General features: G+C 46.0%; 1 protein-coding gene across 1 annotated transcript; it reads left to right on the plus strand.

Annotated features, from left to right (window-relative positions):
* Positions 1–22,025: 22,025 nt before the first annotated feature.
* CRH (corticotropin releasing hormone) lies at positions 22,026–22,553 on the plus strand. The gene has a single exon (XM_056854131.1). The coding sequence runs from the start codon at positions 22,026–22,028 to the stop codon at positions 22,551–22,553; it is 528 nt and encodes a 175-aa protein (XP_056710109.1).
* Positions 22,554–22,835: the final 282 nt, after the last annotated feature.

Raw genomic sequence — 22,835 nt, forward strand, 5'->3', positions numbered from 1 at the left:
GAAGGTGATAGCCCCAAGGCAGTTTGAACAGGTCAGATTTTGCCCCATCAATATCACTTGGGGTGGGCCACTCATGTTGATTGGCTCCCCCACACACTCATCATTTTGGCCAGCAAGTCTCCGTGCATTATCTTCTTGCTGTTCTCAGTGGATTTGCCAATGACACCTGGTCCCATTCACCCCAGCAACCTTTGTGCCCCAGCAGTCCCCGCCCCCATGCAAACCGCCTGGTTTATCAGACAAAGGGAGACTGAGTAATCTGAGGAAGGCTTGTGTATCCTGACAATATAACTATACTGTATGCTGCCTTTCTAGCGCTGATTATTATTACAATACATGCATGAGCAGGCAAAGATTAAGCAAGTGCATTTCCCAGTAGCTAGGTGCAGGACTAAAGGGAGAAGTTACATTTGCATTCCTTAAAGAACTGATTGAGATTCCAAAAACAGATTGGAAAGTCGACGATAAGAAATGCACAGCTTGAAAGTCTTTACTTTTTGGCAAGAAAGAGTAGAGCAGCTTGACACATTCTGTGACGTAGTTTCTAATGAAGTCTTTGTAATAAGGCGTTTAAATCAGCACAAGAGGCCTCTTTAGCCCATTGGGGGGAAAGGCAAAGGGCACACGTGGTCGAAATGCTATCAGCCTTAAACAGACAAGTCTCTTAAAAGGAATATAGAACAGAACCCAAATGTAAGTGAGCTCTTTGGGGAGGAAGTCTTGTAGTGGGGGAAATCAATGAATTAGGACAGGGGTCTGCAAACTGCGGCTCCCGAGCCACATGCGGCTCTTTGGCCCGTTGAGTGCGGCTCTCCGAACTTGGTTCGGAGCCCCTGCTCTCGCGCCTGCTTGCGCCCGCAGCCAAGCTGCGGAGCTGGCGCGCCTAAGAGAGAGCGAGCGAGTGAGTGCAAGAGAGCAGGCGAGCGGGCGCGCTGTCTCTCCCCCCCCCCCGCTGTGGAGAATGGCCGGGTCCCCCTTTCCCTTGCCCTCAATGGTTGGGAGGTTAAAGCCTTCCCTCCCCTCTAGCCGCGCGATTGCTGGGCGGGCGGCTCGGCGGTTCCTGCCCCCCCGCCTAACAGCTGTTGGGTGGGGCGGGCTTCCTTTGGTAGACCTGGCCTCTGGCTGAGTCCCATTGGGAGGCCATGTCTACCCACTGGCTTTCTTGGCGGTAGACCTGGACTCCGAGGAGGGGAAAAAGTCCCCCTTCAGAGGCCAGGTCTACCAATTGGCTTCTATAGGCTTCCGGAGGCCAGGTCTACTGCCAAGAAAGCCAATGGGTAGACCTGGCCTCCCAATGGGACTCAGCCGGAGGCCAGGTCTGCCAATAGGCTTTTATGGCAGTAGACAAGGCCTCCAGATGAGGACTCTGGACGGGGAAGGGGAAATGGCAAGGACTTACAATTTAATTTTTATCAATAAATAAGATCACTATTAAGTATGATATCAAGTTTTATTCAGTGTACCTATAGTTAATTAAGACTTAAAACTTTAATTAAAGTTTATTAAGTTAATAAACAGTGTACCTACCTATATAGTTTAAATTTAAGAAATTTGGCTCTCAAAAGAAATCTCAATCGTTGTACTGTTGATATTTGGCTCTTTTGACTAATGAGTTTGCCGACCCCTGAATTAGGAGTTACAACAGTTGAAGGGAGATTCTTGGAGAAGTGGACAAGAGAAAAATGGTCACAGCAGATTTTACTTTTATCACTGGTTCTAACAAAATGTAAAATATGCACAAAATGCCAACTGAATTAAAGTAACTTTGATTAATTTCTTGCAATACAGGCGTGGTGTACTGGTTAAGAGCCAACGTGGCGTAGTGGTTAAGAGCAGTGGACTCTAATCTGGAGAACCGGATTTGATTCTCCACTCCTCCACATGAGCAGTGGGTGGACTCTAATCTGGTGAATTGGGTTAGTTTCCCCACTCTCACACATGAAGCCTGCTGGGTGACCTTGGGCTAGTCAGTTCTCTTAGAGCTCTCTCAGCCTCACCTGCCTCATAAGGTGTCTGTTGTGGGGAGAGGAAGGGAAGGAGATTGTAAGCTAGTTTGATTCTCCTTAAAAGATAATCAGCATATAAAAACCAACTCCTCCTCCTCCTCCTCCTTCTAACTTCATCTACCAAAACACAAACAAAGCCTATTTCAGCATGCCAGGAGAACTAGTGCCTTGGTGAGTAATGTCAAGGAAAGACTGGTTAGCTAGCTGTGGCCTTTTCTGAGCAGAAGAGATCAGGCCTCTGTGGTTTATTCCCCTGGTTACATCTTGATTAGATTAATGCAATGCATTCTATGTGCGGTTACCCTTGAACAGTGTTCAGAATGTTCAACTGCTACCACCAGGATATTGACCAGAGTGGGTCATAAGGACCATATCACTCCAGTCTTGACTCATGTACACTAGCTCCCAATCTGTTTCTGGGCACAATTCAAGATGCTGATGTTGGCTTGGGACCAGCATGCCTGAAGGACTGCCTACTCACTTATTAACCTATCTGACCATTACAGTCATTTTTCAAGGGTTTGCTTCTGAGATTAGGCAGGTGGCAACCCTGGAGAGGACCTTCTTAGTCATGGAACCAAAGCTCTGGAACTCTCTTGCCAGAAAGACTTGTCTGTTCTCTTCTATGTCCATCGTCCAACTCTGGGTGAAGACTTCCTTGTTTCATCTGGCATTCACCTCAGTGATCCTTCCTTCCTGCCCTATGCTTTAATTGCTGCTTTTATGTTTCTGTATGTGTTGGTTTCAATTGTATTAATGATTTGTTTTTGTTTGGTTTTAGTGTTTTGGTTTTAATGGTTTTAAAACAGGTTTTTCTTATGTATATTTTGGCCACTTTGGTGGCTCTAATGATGGCAGAAAGGTGGGGTATACATTTTGTAAATATATTAACTAAATTGAGGATGGGCAATAATTGACAGAAAGTACACACAGAAATAGCTATCAAGATCATCATCTTTGCTGGGACCATATGATAAATCTTCTGGTTGGAAGATGCTCTTGTCAGAGTCTGTCTCCTCACTTCCTTTCCTACTGTCTTCCAACAGATTCAATATACTATATATATTAAAGAATAGAAGTGATCCAATCAAGGAAGAGAAAAACTAGTATGTGACAGCCAACATGGTGTAGTGGTTAAGAGCGGTGGTTTGGAGCGGTGGACTCTAATCTGGAGAACTGAGTTTGATTCCCCACTTCTCCACAAGAGCAGCAGACGCTAATCTGGTGAACCAGGTTGGTTTCCCCACTCCTACACATGAAGCCAGCTGGGTGACCTTGGGCTAGTCACAGCTCTCTTAGAGATCTATCAGCCCCATCTACCTCACAGGATGTCTGTTGGGGGAAGGGAAGGTGATTGCAAGCCGGTTTGATTCTTCCTTAAGTGGTAGAGAAAGTCAGCATATAAAAACCATCTCCTCTTCTTGTACCATGGATACATGATCTAACCAGGTCAAATCCCCCTTGATACTTTGGCATAGTTATATGATTTGAGAAACAGTGCAAAAAATCTTTAATTGACAGTGATGGATCCCGAGCCAACTTCTGTCTTTACAAAATCAAACATGAATAGTAAAAGTGAAGGAAGAACATGAACTCCTGATGGATCTGTATGTTAATTTCTACTAACAATTTAAAGCAATCAAGTTCTTCAATAGGGAATTAAGTGGCAGCTTCTACTGTACTTGAAATATCTGTGCCAATTATAATCAATAAGAACATTATGTAAAACATTAATGACAAGAATATGAACTATTTGAGATATATGCTCCCATATGAACAATTAATTCCATGAAAATAACACAACCGTACAAAACTACAAGAATTTCATTTTATAGGGAGAGGCACACGAGAGCAGAGGAAACAATTTTATAAACTAAGGGCACAATCTACTAGAGAGTTCTCTTGGGCAAGCTCCACTGCAGAAAATGGGTGCTATGGAAGAGCACTAACATGGTTGAAATCTGATATCCATGGATCACAACCCTGGAGAACTAAGAATAGAAGGGGTTGTGGCTTTTTATTCACTTGTTTATTTGTATTTATGTTTCCAAGGTTCAATATAAATAACAATAATGTTAAAGTATCTATCTATCCATCCATCCTAATCTAATCTATCCAAAGAAGCCTGTGAAAATGTAAGGACAGCTGTGCGTTTATGTGTTTCAGCAGGATTGGTGCTCACACACATCTTTCATCATTGTCCTATGGGCAAAGAAGGAAAAGTGAACACAGAATGAATATTAGGTGCCCAAATCAGTTCATGTTTGAGAAGACAGGAGCCCCTTCATGCATTTTGCAGAGACAACACGGACTCACAGACGAAATCAATGGTAAGGTTCCATTCTTAGTCTTCAAGGGTCTTACCATTTTTAGAACTTTCCTAAACGTTGTGGGTACTAGTTCATAAGTGCCTACCCCTGTGAAGAGACCTCTCTCTGAGATGAGTTGAAACTATGCTGCTGCTATTATATTAGAACTGGACTCAGCTGACCAAGGGTTGTGTGTTAAGTACTGTAAGATTCTGATCCAAAACAAACTGAAGCACATCCAGAGAAATGTGTGAGGTGCCCAGGTGCTGTTGACTGCGCTCATCTGATTGCATCTACATGTAGTCATTTTGTTAGCTTAGAGAATACTGGTGATTTCTTTGGAGAAAGGTAGTTGTCTTAAGTCCTACATTCCTGAATCCCTGACATGAGTGAAAGAACAGTGTCAAAGCTCACTGTGTGGACAATCTTATTGGGATTAAAGATGTGGTTCCAGTAATGGGAAAACCCCACCTGCAGCTTCTGAGTGCAGAATATGGTAGGACCTTTATGCACAAGTCCTAGTTGTGTGGGTGGTTTTTCAGTCCTGTTGAGGATGTGTATGTGCAAATGCACTTGTGCATGTGTATCTCCTCTGCTGGAGACTGGTGACTATGTCAGAGTGAGTCCTGGTTATTTCTGTAATGTTTATGGTCACATGTGGCTCTTTAGGATTAGAACCTATCTGTGATGGTTCAACCCTTAAATTAATCTACTTGCATTTTTTATTATCTTCTGGAGTCATCTTTCTGTGGATATGTAATCTACACAGATACAAATTCTTGCAGATAGGATAGCATGTATCATGTTAGTACGAACCTAAGAAGGAACTGGTATATAAATGCTGTGTGTGAACTGCAAAACATTCTGCTGTTTAGGATTCTTTTTTTATTTTGTAGGAGTCTACTTGGCATCTCCATTCAGATGAGCAGCAAAACATATGAGCCAAAACCTTATGGATCTTAGCTGTTGAATTAACTTTATGAACTTTAGCTGCAGGTGTGATCCTATGAATGGACGCAGTGGGTAGATCCCTATAATTGAAGCACAATGTCTGAATTAGTCCCAGGCTGCTCAGCCTAAGCAGTATCATGCCTAGAAGAGTACAAAACATAAGAAGAGCTGTGTTTATATTCTGGTCTGTCCTTACAGCAAGTAAAGATCAATGTGAAATGGATCTTTGTATACATGACAATTGGATGCAACAATCTCTATGATGAGAAGCTCTCTTTCTCTTCATTGTTCTTTGTGATGAATCTCAAGAGACTAGGCTTTCAGTCACCTGCCCCTGTTAAGAAGTGCCCTGGTAGTTGGAACAGATGGAGACTTAGAGTCATTGGCTTCTTTAAGTACTCAAACATCTGAATCTCTAATTGTTTAGCATTAGTCATAACTTTAAGTAGGACAGAGGCAATGCTATATATAGTTGATTGCCTATCCATTCAAGACATAACATATAGGCTTGGATCCTGGGTGATGCAAGTGGGGCTGTGCTGTATAACTCACAGCTTTTCTTCCACCAGGAATGCTGAAGCATTCATAGTTCAGGTGATCTTCTTTCCTAGCTTTGTGGTGGAACTGAACATGACAAAAAACATGGAACTGCTGCTGCAAATCGCAGACCCACTTCATATTCTCCCCTCCCTCTTCATAATATCTAGGGCAACCTACTTCATATTTTCTCAGTTCATTATGCTAGATGTTTCCCCACACCTGATTGGTGGCAATGGGGACATTTGCAGTATTATATCATCCAAACATGTGAAAAGTTGTCCTGAATGATACAACCTGACTCAGGACTGCTATTTTCCAAAGTCCCAAATATCTTGTAATATTTAGTTCTGCCCTTAAAGGCACGAGATGATTGTCAGGTGTTTATCTCCACAGGAAAGGAGATCTAAGCACTGCCACTAAGCTGGATTTGGGTATAGGTATGGGGGAGGTATCCTGAGGGAGTTTTCTATAAAAGGCAACTATAAAAGGAACTTTGTGGTGAGCAATAGGAGGTGACTAGAGAGAATCAAGGAGGAAAATGGAGGAAGTGAGAGAAACAACTTGAATAAGGTAGGAGAGAATGAAGGGAAAGGACTGCTTTTGCTGACTGCATATTCCAGTACAAGATAATAGTTCCCACATGGGGGGAAAATGCATCATCTAGATGTATTTAGCTATCAGGTGTACTCATGCAGTTAATATCTGCCATTCAAACACAGAGGAATTCAGCTGTAAAAAGGTATAGAATTGAGACATATAAAAAGTATTTAAAAGTAAGTGTGGTGAGCTACCTGACGATGACCCATCTGATGGGGCAGAAAACACCCCTGAACCCAGCAGCAAGACTTACCTGGGTTGAGCAGGTTGGGACCAGGTGCAGGAAGGAGCAGCCAGGGTAGCCTCAGCAACAGGGCAGCTTTGGCAATCTGCCTCAGGGAGGCTCAGAAAGCAAGGAGGTTGCAGGCAAGCCTGAACAGGTGAGCAATGGCTACCTGGGTCCAGATGGTTTGAGTCAGGGCATGGCTATGGAGGTCAGAAACTGGCTAAAGAGTAGGGGACAGGAAAGAGGAGGGCAGAGTTTAATACAAGAACCAGGTGTGGAGCTGGGGCTATAAACAGGAGGAGGAAAGGGCTGGAGGGAGAAGGTACAGGAGCAGAAATGGAAGCCAAGCGAGGAAGAGCTGCCACTGGGAGAAGAGTGGTCTCAGAGAGGTTCCTAGGCATATAGGCAGGTTGTGGAACTGTGGCTCTTCTCCCTTGTAAAGTACTGTAACCCTGCGGTGGGTGAAGCTAACCACTCCTTCAGGTACCTGGAGTAGTCAACTGGAAATAAAAACCACCTGTGTGAGGAAGCAGTGACTGGGCTGGTGCTTTCAAGATCCCATGGACCCCAGGTATTGTTGTGCCCTTAATGGTGGGCATCAAAATAAAGAGGCAGCATAGTTTGAAACAGGAGCACAGTTTAATAAGTCCAGGTCTTTCTCTGTCTGGAGCAGCAGTGCCAACAACTTCCTTTCTCCCCGTTCCTGCCCACACACCAAGTCTTGGAGTGGACTAGCGCAGTCTAAAACACTGGCCCAGATTAAAGGAACAGAGTCCTCAAAACACCACAGGGGTGATGTTCCTCTGCCCCCAGAGGGCATCACAATAAGGAAAATGTTAATTCTTCCCCAATTAATCCAGCACGGTAGCCATAACTCTGTATGTATTGTGAGGTGATAAAAACAAATTTTAAAGTGTTATGAGAACACTTCATATGAATTATATTTGTGTAATCTTTGGTAAATTCGTTTTATTCTTTACTGGGGCTCAGGTGCTATGACTATATATGGCCACAAAGAGTTTGTGTCAGAGGTGAGATCTGGGGACCTCTCAGATCACAAATCATGTCTTAGCTGCTATGTTATGCCAGCTCCCTTATATGCTAGTCATAAGTGCTTAGCAAACATTTACATTTGCCTGTTCTGGGGAAACAGGCTTGATCTACCATGTTCTGTTATTGCCAGTTTTGCCCAGGTAGTGGATCTCTAGATAGACATTTCACTGGCCCCACCCTACCTTACCACCTACTTCTACTTTTTTTTGCTGTTACTTTTTGCAGCTTGTCTTTAAACTGAAACTCTGAATATGCAGTGTCAGCTTTACAAAAGTTTGTAGTGAAGTTCCAATTAAATGATGTATCGCTTCGTGAATTATGATTAAAAATTAAATTTATTAAATATTAAAACAAAATCTGTTTTCAGCAACATGAGCAAGTGGATTGACTCAGAAGGTAATATACAAAGTTCTTCATACTTCTCGGCCATCTAGATTGAATTGCATTAGAGCTTGATACTTTTCTTAACTGTAAGCATTTCTGTTCATTGCTGTCTTTTAAAAGTAAGAGCCTAACTACCTGGACTTCATCCTCTATTTTCATCAGACATAACCGGTGCACTCTATTCTGTTATTTTCCCAACTGACATTTGTCAACTGTCATTCTTTAACAGTTATTGACTGTCACTCTTTTTCCATGAAGTTAGTTCCTGAGGGTAGCCATGTTGGTCTGCAGTAAAAAAAAGATTTGAGTCCAGTAGCACCTTTGAAACTAATGAGTTTCAGGGTATAAACTTTTGATAGTCAAAGCTCTCTTCGTCAGACACAAAGACAGGCTCATGTCTAATGAAGAGAGCTTTGACTCTCAAAAACTTACCTTCTGAAACTCCTGTCGGTTTCTTAGGTGCTGTGCGTGTAGTCATGTTACATGTGATTTATAGTGAGCCCATAGGGTTTTCAAGGCAAGAGACGTTCAGAGGTTCTTTGCCTGCCTCTGTGTGGGCTAAGAGAGTTCTGAGAGAACTGTGACTGGCCCAAGGTCAACCAGCAGGCTTCATGTGGAGGAGTGGGGAATTGAACCTGGTTTTCCAGATTCGAGTCTGTTGCTCTTAACCACTATACCACGCTGGGTGCTATTGGACTTGAATCTAACTCTTTTTCCAGATACCAAAAGGTGTCTCCCTGGTTGCAGGATTATCCATTTAACCATTCAGTTTTTATCTAATTTCAGGTACTAGAACGTAACATTCATTCTAAACATATGAAAATATGAAAACATGTATTTCAATCTTTAAAACATATCCCAATTGTATGGTGAAATCATTTCATCAGATCCACAAAGATTTTGAAGGGCAGAAAGTAAAATGCAAGTATTAAGATATGGAACAGCTAATACATTTCTATAGCGTGACTACATATTTGACAAGAGATGGATGGACTCAATAAAGGAAGCCACAGCCCTCAATTTGAAAGATCTGAGCAAGGCTGTCAAAGATAGGTCATTTTGGAGGACTTTGATTCTTAGAGTCGACCATGAGTCGGAAGCGACTTGACGGCACTTAACACACTCACACACGACACACTAATGTATTTTGAACTGTTCACAGAACCATTAAGAATTCATGAACAGCCATGATGGTTGTGAACTAGATGTAAAATTAGACAACTAGATGGGGAGTTAAATGGGTTTCAAAAAGAACTGAAAGAACTGAAATTTAAATGAGAAGAAGCTGATTATCAGAGTGGTATGGTGTTGGTGTACTCGTGGTTTTCCAAAAAGATTCACAAACACATGAATACATGAAGCTGCCTTATACTGAACCAGACCCCTGGTCCATCAAAGTCAGTATTGTCTGCTCAGACCAGCAGTGGCTCTCCAGGGTCTCAGGCAGAGGTCTTTCTCATCACCTACTTGCCTAGTCCCTTTAACTGGAGATGCCCGGGATTGAACCTGGGACTTTCTACATGCCAAGCAGACTTTCTGAGCCACCGCCCCTCAGAACCATTACTAACAGACAACGGAAGTAGTGAGGTGGTGAGCTCCCCTTCACTAGCAGTCTTTAAGCTGTGGCTGGACAAACACTTGTCAGGGATGCTCTATGCTGATCCTATGTTAAGCAAGGGTTTGGACTAGATGGCCTGTATGGCCTCTTCCAACTCTATCATTATCAGGACAATTCTGCACCATCTGAAGATGAGGACAATTGGCAGCCCCCCCTTTTAGGGCTCCACCTTTGTCCCCAATGTGTATCCATGGGAAGGGGAATGTGCACAATGTGATCATCCCGGTATAATGAAGAACAGAACCTAGTGGTTAATTTGTCATCCAGAATTATCACTAAGGATGAGATTGCAATACTCTAATAAGGGTTTAGGCTTCATTTTGACTCCAAAATATCACTCTTTCAAGAATTTACATCTTCAAATTGGTCTGCTTGATTAAATTGAAGGAGCAATTTGGGGATATTCAGTCCAGTGATACTCCTTTTCATCCTCAATCTAATTATTATCCAATCATAATATTCTGGCCTTTGAAAATGTTGTTCTCAGGGATACTGAGAGATTAGAGATACAATTTAGACCTCTGTTGTGACTTTTCACATGCAAAATTTCATGCTCCAAATTTTGGATGAGCAAAGTCGAGATGATTCAGAACACCGTAGACTATATACAGGAGGTAGACAGACATAGAGATGCTACCTTGCTTATTTTTAAGCTAGTTGCTTAATTTTAACATCTAACTAATAACCATCAAAAGTGCCCTTAAGCTTTCAGCTTTTTGAATAGTGGCAGACTGTACAATGATGTTACTCAGTTCTTTTTGTGCAATTTTCTTATTCATGTTTGCTTGCAAGTAACCATGGGATCTTCCTGATCCATAAACACATTCCTTCTATTTAACACATTTTTCTATATAACTGTATAAGTTATAAGTTTCTATATAACTGTATAACTGTATAAGTTTTTCAAAATAGAGTTTTAATATATTTTTCATTGGTAATGGGTAGTCCCCCCCTTTTGTACTGCTGTGCTTTTTTGTAGTTTCTAGTGGGGTAGCCACGTTAGGGACAAACTAGACATGACAGCATCCACGGGTTGGACATGTGAATGCCACCACTATTTTAAACCTATTTAAAAATGCCACGAGGGCTTGATCCTGATCTATCCTGCAGCATGGTGGGCTGAGGCACTCTTATTTCCCCTTGTGCCTTTTCAAGTGCTGAAATGCATTCCCCCCCCGCCCCCCCCCCCCCGGCAGCTGTTTTGACAATTATAAAGGAAGGCGGAGTGGGGAACAAGAATTCCTCATCCCACTGTACTACTGAGGCCCAATCAGTATTGGGTCTTTGTGGCATTTTTAAATCACTTAAAATGGGGGTGGCTCATGGACACCGTCACATCTAGAATGCCGGGCCATCTGCTGAAGCTGGAGGGTGAGAGATTAAAAACAGATAAAAGGAAGTATTTCTTCACACAATGCATAGTTAAATTGTGGAACTCCCTGCCCCAGGATGTGGTGATGGCTGCCAACTTGGAAGGCTTTAAGACTGGAGTGAACATGTTCATGGATGATAGGGCTATCCATGGCTACTAGTCAAAATTAATACTAGTCATGATGCATACCCATTCTCTCTAGTATCAGAGGAGCATGCCTATTATATTAGGTGCTGTGGAACACAGGCAGGATGCTACAGTTGTCTTATTTGTGGGCTTCCTAGAGGCACCTGGTTGGCCACTGTGTGAACAGACTGCTGGACTTGATGGGTCTTGGTCTGATCCAGCATGGCCTTTCTTATGTTCTTATGTCTAGTTTGATCTTCAGTCAGTTGTACCAAAACAAAGCAGTAATCCAGAGGCACCTTAAAGACTAACAACATTTATTCCAATAAGACCTTTTGGGGAGATAACTCACTTCTTCAGGTACAGTGAGAAGAAAATTGGGTTTTTTTCTTCCCATTATACCCGAAGTGGTGAGCTGTCTTGTGAAAGCTCATACTGGAACATATGTCATTAACCTTTAAGGTGCTGCTGGGTTTCTGTTATGTTCTAGTAGTTAGTAATCAATGGCTTTATTCTTTTAGTCTTTTGCAATTTATAATGTCCCCAATATGTTTCAAGTCAGATGGCCCTTTGTCAAAGGAGGCCCACCCTTGTGTAGGTAGATTGCAAGTAGGTTGTAGTTGCCTTCCACTTTTAAGATGAAACTATATGTTACTGGAGGGAATATAATGTTACCATTAGTTCCAAATTTTAGATTCTGGGAATTGTTCAGTAGATAACAAACAGCATGGAAATTCTCTGTAGCTGTTTCTGTTACTCCCACTCCTGATTGTGATTAAGGAGAACCTGACCTTGCCATGTTATAGATTTAGTAATAGCTCTGGGAGGAGACACTTCCTGATTTACCCAGCTGTTTATTTCTGGCACAGAGTTTCCCAATTATTCCAGCTGTCCTCTTCTTAGATGCTGAACATGCTCTGAATAAATGCTGCCTCACCTCATTGCTTTCCCAGTGTTAAAGCATCAGTCCATTAGAACAACATCCATGTGATGCAGAAAAGTGTCCAAGGACCAATTCACAGGGCTACATTTTGGCCTACTTGCTCTGGGGCAGTTCACAGCCAGCTCTTGGTATAAAACACCTCAAGAATACAAATTACTGCAGTGTTCCCATAAGAGGTTTGTTTGATGGATCCCTCAGAAGTTACCAATGACTTTAAGCTTACTAGTGCAAATATAATTAACATTAACGACTGACAGTTCCTAAAGACTTCTCACCCATTATTGAAATTTCCAACTATAATACAGGTTAAACCCTACTAAATAAATGTAAAGGGCAGCTGTTGTCTCTTCAGTTAGGAGCTGTTGGGTAAAAGTCCAAAAAAGGTTTGGTATTTTTAGTCTTGCCTAGTGGAGCACTGTTTAAGACAAGCAAGGAAGTATTTCTTCACATTGTTCATACTTAATATGTGGAAGCTGTGAGTGACAGCCTTTAAAAACAGGTCAGTTACTTAGATGGGAAACAAGTGGCCATTTGCTGTGGTAGCAAAAATTACAACATGAAATTTCAGAGAAGGCAAGCACAACTGTGTCTGCTAGAAGCTGAGAGTTACCAACAGGATTTGGATATGAGCATTATGTCTCATTCTATGAGATTTATGTCTAGACACTATTTGTAGATAGGTTACTGATCTACAATGACAGTTGTTCTGACCTCCATAGCAATCCTGACATATTTATTGCCGTTTTTATTGTCAGTTCTCATTAATTTGAAAATAAAAGAATTTGAGTATGCTTATTGTACAGAATGAAAGTGGCATTTCTTGGGAAAGGAAATATGCCCCCACCCCTTCAAGGGTTATTTGCTGCTCAGTTAGCAGCTCTTTCAAAAGCATTTCCTAAAAAACAGATGCTTCCTCCTGATGATTATATGAATGCAGCCAGTCAGGGTTACTGTCATGTCATATACCAACAATGTCACATAGCCAATCAAAGTTAGCTGCACAGTGGTGTCTTGAAGCCAATTTAGAGTCTGTGTAATGCTTTCTGCCATCACTCTGAATGGCTGAATCGCTGTTTGCAGACCTCTGAGAGAGACAGTGTGTGTGTGTGAACTTTTCAACAACAAAAGAATAGCTCCAGTGAGAGGTAGCCTCACCTGTCCAGCTCAGCTCAACTAATAGTACTTTTTTAACAGTAGGCTGTTTGGCTTGCCTCTGAACTCAGGCTCCCTACTTTATACAACGGGGCAAGATATCAAATGCTGGCCCTTGCAAAAAGTAGTTGAAGTTTTTCATGGTACAGAGGTAAATAACATCACCTTGGTAGTATGGTTACCAGCCTCCAGGTACTAGCTGGAGATCTCTTGCTATTACAACTGATCTCCAGCCGATAGAGATCAGTTCACCTGGAGAAAATGGCCGCTTTGGCAATTGAACTCTATGGCATTGAGGTCCCTCCCCTCCCCAAACCCACCCCAAAAACCTCCTGTCGGTGGCGAAGAGGGACCTGGCAACCCTACCTGGTAAATACCATTCAATTAAGCCACAATTAAAGGGGCAGGGCATTTTTTTTCTCCAAGCAGTTGGCAACAGTAGCAGGAAACGCTCCAGAAGATCCCAGGAGGCATTGTTGTGTCTACAGGGAGCACACGTTTGTCCATCATAGAACAACATTGGGCTGGGAACCTCCCAAAATTTGTCATTGGCCCCAGATCCCATGGCAGCCATTTTGTGGTTGGCTGCATCTCCTTCCCCATGGTGGAAGTTTTGTGGTGGTTCTCAATGTTCTCAAAATTCAAAAAGTGCTTACAGGCCCAACAAGATTGGGGAACTGTGAAGTAAGGGGTTACGTAAATAATTTCTGACCATGAACCAATATGTCGTACTGGCCTTCATGGTCTGGTCTGATAAATACTAATTCACTCAGATGCAAAAGTGGTGGTTAATTTGGAATAATATATTGTTTATTTGCTTTGAGTGTAAAGTGCCGTCAAGTCACAGCCGACTTATGGCAACCTCTTTTTGGGGTTTTCATGGCAAGAGACTAACAGAGGTGGTTTGCCAGTGCCTTCCTCTGCACAGCAACCCTGGTATTCCTTGGTGGTCTCCCATCCAAATACTAACCAGGGCTGACCCTGCTTAGCTTCTGAGATCTGACGAGATCAGGCTAGCCTGGGCCATCTATATTTTTGAACTTCACAACATCAGTAAATTCGTTGTGTGCTCCTAAGAACCATTGATTACACATGCTTAATTTTCCCAGTGAAACTGGTGAGATTTGAAAGTTCTGAATCCTACGCCTGAATATAATTCATTAACATATTCTATATATTGGTTAAAATGTGCATGCTTGACTTCAGGGCAAGCCTGAAATGTGAATTGATGATAAAGATAATAAGCCACATGAGATGACTGGGTAAACTTTGTTGTGATTTAAAGATATGTGCTGGACAATTCCGTCAATATGTGCTCGGAATTGAGATCTTTAGTGTAGTGTCATTGACAATACTATATACAGTTCTGGTTACTGTGACTAAAAACTACTGTGGGGCTACAAAACATGCAGAAGAGATAACCAAGATTATAAAAGGCTGCAGCACCTTTTTGATGCAGAAAGGTTAAAGGCTGAGTTTTTTTCCCATTTACAGAAGGGATAAGTAAGGGTAGGACATGATAGAGACACAAAATCATGCATGGGGTGGTTAGAAAGAACCTTTTCTCCCTTTCTCATAATACTAGAACTTGTGGCACCCAATGATACTGATGAGCAATAGATTCAGAACAGAGAAAAGGAAGTACTTCTTTCCCCCCCCCCTTTTTTTTGCCGTCAAGTTACAGCTGACTTATGGAGACCTCATAGGGTTTTCAAGGCAGAGATGGTTTACTATTGCCTGTCTCCGCATCATGCTTCAGTATTCCTTGGAAGTCTCCCATCCAAATACTTGCTAAAATCAAGTTGTGTGTGACTGGCCCAAGGTCACCCAGCAAATTTCCATGGCTGAGTGGGGATTTGAACCTCTGCCACTGGAAGTAGTGATGACCAGGAGCACAGATGGATTTAAAGGGGGATTAGACAGATTCATGGAGAGTAAGTCCATCAGTGGCTACTAGCCATTATGTCTAAACCACTGAATACCAGTGACAGGAAGCAAAAGCAGAGGAGGCCTTGGCCTCTATGCCATGTTTGTTAGCTTTTGTGTGAATAATATTGCAGCCTTGATGGTGTTGTATTATTCTGTTAGTTTTATTATTGTTATATTACTGTTTCTTGTATTTTTTATTCTGTTTTGTAATAAAATATCACAGTTCCAAATTCACTTGCTGCTAAACAGCCCCATTGACAAATTATTATGAGCAACCAATTACTTGTGTGTGGAGTAAATCTTTCACAAGCGAAGAAGTTAAAGTTTTCAACAGTTGCCAGTCTGCTTGAATTCTTCCAGCTTTCCAAACTGTCGGGGTCAAATCCACCTCCAGTGAAATCTAAATCAGTTTCAAAAGGGTCACACTATGAATGAAATCAATACAAAGATATCCAGGTCCATGCCTATTTTTATAGTTACTGAATGCGTCTGTGTTTATGGCAAGTCTGAATTGGCAAGGAGAAGGACTAAAATTAGATAATAAGATTTTTTTCTATGTAAGCCACATATTGTTATTCTGAGTCAGAACTCTGGAAGAAGAGACTGTTTGACCTCCCCCACCCAGGACAGAATTAATAGAATACCAGTGCTTTCTGTATAGAAGCCCTAAAGTATATCACTGGATGAAAATTCATCTGGAAAAAAAATATGTTCTTCAACATCGCATTTGATTGACAAACTGGCTACCTTCAGGCAATAATTTCTGCAGAGCTTCAGGAAATACTTTCCCCTAAATACTACCAGAACACTTGCATTGATTTAGATGGTACCACTTGATAATTTTGCCAACATAACTGCAAGAAGACAGGCAGCCTCATTGCTGGGACTAAAACATTTCCCTTCACTGCAGTTGCTTGCCTTGTCTCATAAAGGCCAACAGAGGGGTGAACCTGAGGCAACCAGTCCTTTGTCAATTTCAGTCCTAAAGTAAGTTTTACCCAGAAAGGTGTGCATTGCAGAGGGGGTGGGGTGGCCAATTTTAAAATGTGACACAATCCACACTTTATAGCATTTACTTCTATGGACTTAGAAGGGTGTAACTCTGCTTAGGAACCAACTGTTAGAGTCCCATTGAGGAAAAGAAGCTTATCCTTGAAGTACTTCTGCTGCAATGCAGTTAACAGCACAATCCTTTACAGAGTTGCCATTATGGGTTTAGACTGGAATAACTCTGCATAGGACTGCACTGTAACCTTGAGTTCACCATTTTTTTTTAAATTAAGAAAGCATTGCTGAAATAGTAGGACATTGCTCTGTGGGATCGGATTGCCCCCTGCTATTTATTTCTTTGTAAGGAGCTACAAAACAAACATTACATATGCACACACAGATATGCACTCAAGGTGCTTCCTTGTAGGTTCTAGCTTCTGGGAGAAAGCGATGGCTGCAACATTATATTTTGGACAACCCTGGAATAGTATTTCAATTCAGCATTACTGGCTTAATTCCTCCTCCACCTACATTTTCAACATGTCAGTAACCTTGGGCACTGACTATGTTATGCTGCCCATTCAAAAGAAATAAAGATCTTAAGGTAACTCATTCTAAGCACGATCACCATGGGTAGCCGTGTTAGTCTGTCAGTAGCGGTAGAAAAGAGCAAGAGTCCTGTAGTACCTTAAAGACTAACAACATTTCCGGCAGGGTATGAGCTTTCGTGAGCCACAGCTCACTTCTTCTGAACTAAGCATGGTAAGAATCCCCCCCTTTAAAATATGCATGGGTCGTGCTCAGGGGTTGGCAAGCTGGGCTGAGTGGCTCTTACTGTGCTCCAAGCTTAGGCCTGGCCAGAAGCACTGTGGATGATTGGCAACCAGTTGGGGGCAATGCAGGAGGAGGCAACTGGTGAGCAGACATTCATTGTGGCTGCTGCCGGCCAGTTCTGAGCCGAAAGGCTCCTGCAGCACTGGCAGAGCTACCAGGGCCTGGCTTGGCCTGCTTCTAGTTCCCACTGGCCCCCCACGGCAATAACCCATCCTCAACATGCCTGGTAGGTTCAAAGGCGAGTCTGCCTCTGGACCTGATCCAGCCAAAGTAGGTTTGAGAATGGGATGGAAAAGCCCTTGAGCACTGACAGCTTAATAAAAAGAATGGGTCTAAATATCACATGGGACCACTGTGCTGTGGAACACAGGCAGGATGCTGCTGCAGTTGTCCTGTTTGTGGGCTTCCTAGAGGCACCTGGTTGGCCACTGTGTGAACAGACTGTTGGACTTGAAGGGCCTTGGTCTGATCCAGCAGGGCTTTTTTGTTTGAGACACAGAAATGCTCCATCCGCTTTATCATTTCCATTAAAAGGTCAGGAATGGATCGATGTGGGAAATGTTTAAAAGGGTGCATGGCTTCATGGGGAGAGTTTGAAAGCAGCATGATGTAGTGATTAAAAGCTGTGGTTTGGAGCAGGGCCCTCCGATCTGGAGAACTGGGTTTGATTCCCCACTCCTCCACATGAGCGGTGGACTCTGATCTGGTGAATCGGGTTTGTTTCTCCACTCCTACACATGAAGCCAGCTGGGTGACCTTGGGCTCGTCACACTCTCTCAGCCCCACCTACCTCACAGGGTGTCTGATGTGGGGAGGGGAAGGCAAGGTGATGTAAACTGGTTTGATTCTTCCTTAAGCGGTAGAGAATGTCGGCATATAAAAACCAACTCTTCTTCTTCTCCAACCACTGTAGTGCTCTAAGTTTTTTCGGAGTCTCCTGATGCGTGTGCACATTAAGCGCCATGAAAGTCACACCAAGGCCAGTGTCACAGTGGAGACCAGTTTGGAAGACCAGCAGCGCCCCTTGCATCTGTTGTAGCACCATTAATCCTCTTTAAGAGGCTATGCCAAGATATAAGACAGAAACACAAGCAAGAGCCACACAAAGAAGGCTATTTGTCTGGGCAGTAACCAGTGGTACCAAGGGTGAGAGCCAGGCCCAACTTTCTCATGGATCACATCAGAAGGAGAGTACAAGGGGGACTTGGGGGGAATTCCCACCTGAACCTGTGAAGGGCCCCCCTCTAAGATGTTATGTTGTAAACATTCTAGCTATGAGAATTGCCTCCTACATCCGATGCAGAGAGTTATTCCTGTCTAAGCCGCCTCTAAGCCAATGGGTTTAGACTGGAGTAACTCCACGTAGGATCGCACTGCAAGTTCACTTATTCGGAGGAAAGTTTCCACCTTCGGTGAACTCTACAAACTAAGTTCTTATCAAAGACTACAGGTGTTATTCCAGGATGGTGAAAAATATTCACAGTTCATTCCTCTAGGTGGCTGAAATATACCCAACTATTCTCGAGAAACTAGGGAGGAAGAGGGCAGCACAGAGATCCGAGCACCAGAGCTTTCCCTTCCGCCCTGTGGCAAAGCCAGGCACACCTGGGCACTGGATCTCCGGAGCAGCAGTGCTCTGCAAGTCCCCGGCGCTTCAGGTGAGGCGGCAGACGTCCCTGGGGCCTGCGGGCCCTGTGCGCTGGCAGGTTACCATCAGGTGTATTCAGAGGGGTTTGTGTGTGTGTTAAGTGCCCTCAAGTCGCTTCCGACTCATGGCGACCCTATGAACCAAAGTCCTCCAAAATGTCCTATCTTTGACAGCCTTGCTCAGGTCTTGCAAATTGAGGGCTGTGGCTTCCTTTATCGAGTCCATCCATCTCTTGTTGGGTTTTCCTTTTTTCCTGCTGCCCTCAACATTTCCTAGCATGACTGTCTTTCCCAGTGACTCTTGTCTTCTCATAATGTGACCAAAGGGGTTTACTCCCAGGAAAATGTGCTTGAGACAATCTGCTGGGGGCCAGTCGTTTTCCTGGAGGCCACACCGTGAACCTAAACACACTCGCGTGGGAGCCCGATCAAAACTGCCTTCTACATAGAGGCCGATCCCCCCCCCCCCCAATTTCAACCACGTTTAGCTCTCCGGACGAAAGTGCTTCTGAGACGTCGCCCGGTGCTCATGTCTGTGCAACAGATCAAGCAGCGCCTGGCTCGGCCGACGTGAGGATTTCAGCAGGCGTCGGCCGTCGTTCCCTTGGCCTCCCGGCCGAGCCTGTCGGGAGATGGCAGCCCCAGCCGGAAAGGGGGGCCGAGAGCAACGGGAGCGCTTTCGAGGAGGGCGCCGTCCTGGCTCCAGAGGCAGCGGCTGGGTCATCGAGCGCGGTGCTGCCGCTGGCCAGGGCGCTGCGTCGGAATGGCGACGGGACGGAGCTTCGCAGCAGCCCTCCAGCCATCCCCCTGCTTTGCATTGCCTGGGGGCAAGACCCGAGGGGCTGGAAGGGAACGGCGCTCCCTTCCCCCTTGGGATCCAAACGCAGGTTGAGACGCTCAGGCGTGGAGCGGGGGGGGGGGGAGAGCTGAGGATGGTTTCTGGCCAGGATTTTGGGTCGGACCAAGGAAGACCGCTGGGTGGCCAGTCTGCTCCAAGGCTTCCACACACAACATGGTCCTTATTACAAAAACACACTCACACAAACAAAGTCAGAAATGCTTCACTGGAAATGACAGGCACCTTTGGTTCTCTGCTCGCCATCCATCCATGCCTATTTGGGTCCCCCACCTACCTTTCCTACTTTGGTATCGCATTAGGGAATATGGATTACCTTTGCTATTCTGCCTTAGACAAGTCTTGAACTTCAGTCATAAGGAAGGCAGCGGGCCAGCGCCTCGGCCACGCCTGCTGCTTCTTCCTTGCCAGAGACTGTGATGGGGCCTCTTTCATTCCCGATGCCTTTCGAGAGTCAAACGCCTCTCAGAGGCTACCCTGGCGAATGGACAGAACCACGGGGAAAGGGCCAAAGGGTGTGTGTGTGTGTAAGTAAGTAAGCAAGCAAGCGGGGACTCGATTCTGGAAGCGATTCTAGAGGCCGTAGAACCCAGTGGCACCTTGAGGCAGGATCCACTTCCCGCGAGGTCTTCAAACCTTTCCTCTCTGAGCACAGCGGTCTTACTTCCGTCTCTACAAGAAAGCCTTGCTGGAATCAAGGGGCAGCAGATGAGTCCAGGACAGAGGAGCTTCCCCCCTGGAGGGAAATCCCAGCACAGTGGTCCTAGACGGTTGCCTTGCCTCCCCAGCCCCGGGAGAGGTCTGCGCGGGGGTGCGCGCGCAAGGAAAAGGCTTTCTAGAAAGGCAGCGTTGGCTCAACTGGGTTGCCAGCGTGTCTCTGGGAGGGAAGCTTGCCCGCAGCCTTAGGCACAAGCAGCTTCTGACTAAGGCTGTGGGCAAGGGGCCGTGCGGACGGGAATGGCCGGGTGGCCAGCTCTTCCTTCCCAGAGCTTCCCACGCCAGGGAGTTCAGAAGAGGCGTCGTGCCTCAGACCCCACCCGACGACCCTCGCCGTCCACTCCCAGGCACTTTCCTCCTCCCAGACCCAAGTGGAAAGTTTGGGGCCACCTTGACCTTTGATAGTGAGAGGTGGCGCTTGCAGTTGCTCTCTCCCCCCACCCGCCCCGGGCTTGGGCAATCTTCATTCAAGGGTTTTTGTCAATGGGAAGAGAGCCCCGCAGCTCTCCCCCCCCCCCGTCGCGGGCTTGGCTGACGTCACTAACGAGGCGATAAATATCTGTTGATCTAATTGGATGTGAGATTCCGGGTTGTGATCGCAGGACGCGGCCCGTTGCGGCTCCGGAGCGGCCCCCATGATTTATGCAGCAGTGGATCGGGGCACGCAAGCGAGCTGTCAAGGAAGCGTCAGCTTATTAGGCGAGGGCTGCGTGATTCCCGAAGAGGGTCTAACCTATAAAACTCACGCGCCGGGGCTCTGATTCGGAAGCCACCGGATCCCCGCGACGGCAGGAGGCGGCTCGGAGAGGAAGGGGGGAAAGGGGGGAACCCGGTCCACCCGACACTGACGCCACCCGTCCGACTTGACTCCGCCGGCATCTCTAAGGTATGGAAAGATCCGGGTTAGCCGCGCACGGAGACCCCGCAAACTTAGCTCGAGCAGATTCTGCTCGAGAGTTTAGGGCGCCTGCGTGACTCGAGTCTGGGTCGTGTAGACATATGCCTGGGCAAAGGGAAACGAAGTCATCTTGGGATCACGGTGGAAGTGGCTACGGAAGCCACCCAAGGGCGTTGACACTGGGTCGTGTTTCTTCAACCACTCCCGTTGTTTGGAATGGTTTAAAAATCCCTGGGGTCGTTGTGCCGAGGTTTCTGTGTCACCCTGCCCTTGCCTTGGGATCGCCTATCTTCATAAATAGCCTCCCTGATGCTCTGAAGCATGTCCTTCCCACCGGGTGGCTTTTCCGAAGAAGGGGGCTTAGCCCTCGGCGCGAAGAGGAAATGCAAACTCCCCACACCCCCCCCCCCGGTGAGCCCATGAAGGGTTGGGTTGTGGGTTGTGGTTCTAACGATTCTATGCAAGCCTTTGCTTCCATGGAGGGAACTCAGAAAGCGTTCAGGACCAAGGACAGCGGTGGCTGCGCGGGCGGCAAGCGGGACACCTGTGCCTACTTACCCCTGTGCTCACGACTCACACGAACACATGAAGCTGCCTTACTGAATCAGACCCTCGGTCCATCGAAGTCAGTATTGTCTACTCAGACCGGCAGCGGCTCTCCAGGGTCTCAGGCAGAGAGGTCTTTCCCATCACCTACTTGCCTGGTCCCTTTAACTGGAGATGCCAGGGATTGAACCTGGGACCTTCTGCATGCCAAGCATGCTCTGCCACTGAGCCACGGCCCCTCCTCCAGGGGAGACAGCCTGTAACCTCTGCCACTTCCCTTCCCTTCCTATCACTTTGTCCTTTTTCCCCTTTTAGATCTGGCAGCTGAAACATGAAGATCCAGCTGCTGGTCTCTACAGGGATCCTGCTGGTCGCTCTCTCGCCTTGCCATGAGTGCAGAGCCCTGGGCAAGGGCGTCCCCGCCGCCGACGGCGCTCCGCAGCAGCCCGATCTGCCCCCGTCGCTGCCCATCTTGCTCCGCATGGGGGAAGAGTATTTCTTGCGCCTGGGCAACCTGCACAAGAGCCCCCCCGCCGCCTCCTCCAGCGGCGGCAGCAGCCACCACCTAGCCGCGTCTGCCTCGGCCGGCAACTTTTTCCGGGCAGCTGTGCAACAGCTGCAGCACCTGCCGCGCCTGCCCGAGCGCTCGCTAGAGGGCGCCGCCGAGCCCTGGGAAGGCGACGAGGACGGCGGCGCCCCCCGGGAAGCCTGGGCGCCGGAGAAGCGCTCCGAAGAGCCCCCCATCTCCCTGGACCTGACTTTCCACCTCCTCCGGGAAGTCCTGGAGATGGCCCGCGCCGAGCAGCTGGCGCAGCAGGCCCACAGCAACAGGAAACTGATGGAGATCATCGGGAAGTGAAGCCGCCCTCCTCGCCCCCCCTCCGCCCCTCCCCGACCAAAGAGATCCTCCGACCGGCACAGCGGCTCGACGGCACCCACGACCCCCCCCCCTTCCCCAGCGCGGCTCCGGGCCCGTCTCCTCCTGTTTGTTGGCCAGCTTTCTCCATGCAAGGCGGCGTCCGTCCGTCCGTCCGTCCCGTCGACCCCACGCCTAACCTAGCCCTTCCCTAGCATGCCCCGCCTTGCGCCCGAGTGTCTGTCGTCTGTAACGCCCTGTCCTTGCCGTTCTTTTCTTCCCCGT

The sequence above is a fragment of the Euleptes europaea genome, chromosome 8 (genome assembly GCF_029931775.1).
Source record: "Euleptes europaea isolate rEulEur1 chromosome 8, rEulEur1.hap1, whole genome shotgun sequence".
In the NCBI taxonomy this organism is placed as follows: Eukaryota; Metazoa; Chordata; class Lepidosauria; order Squamata; family Sphaerodactylidae; genus Euleptes; species Euleptes europaea.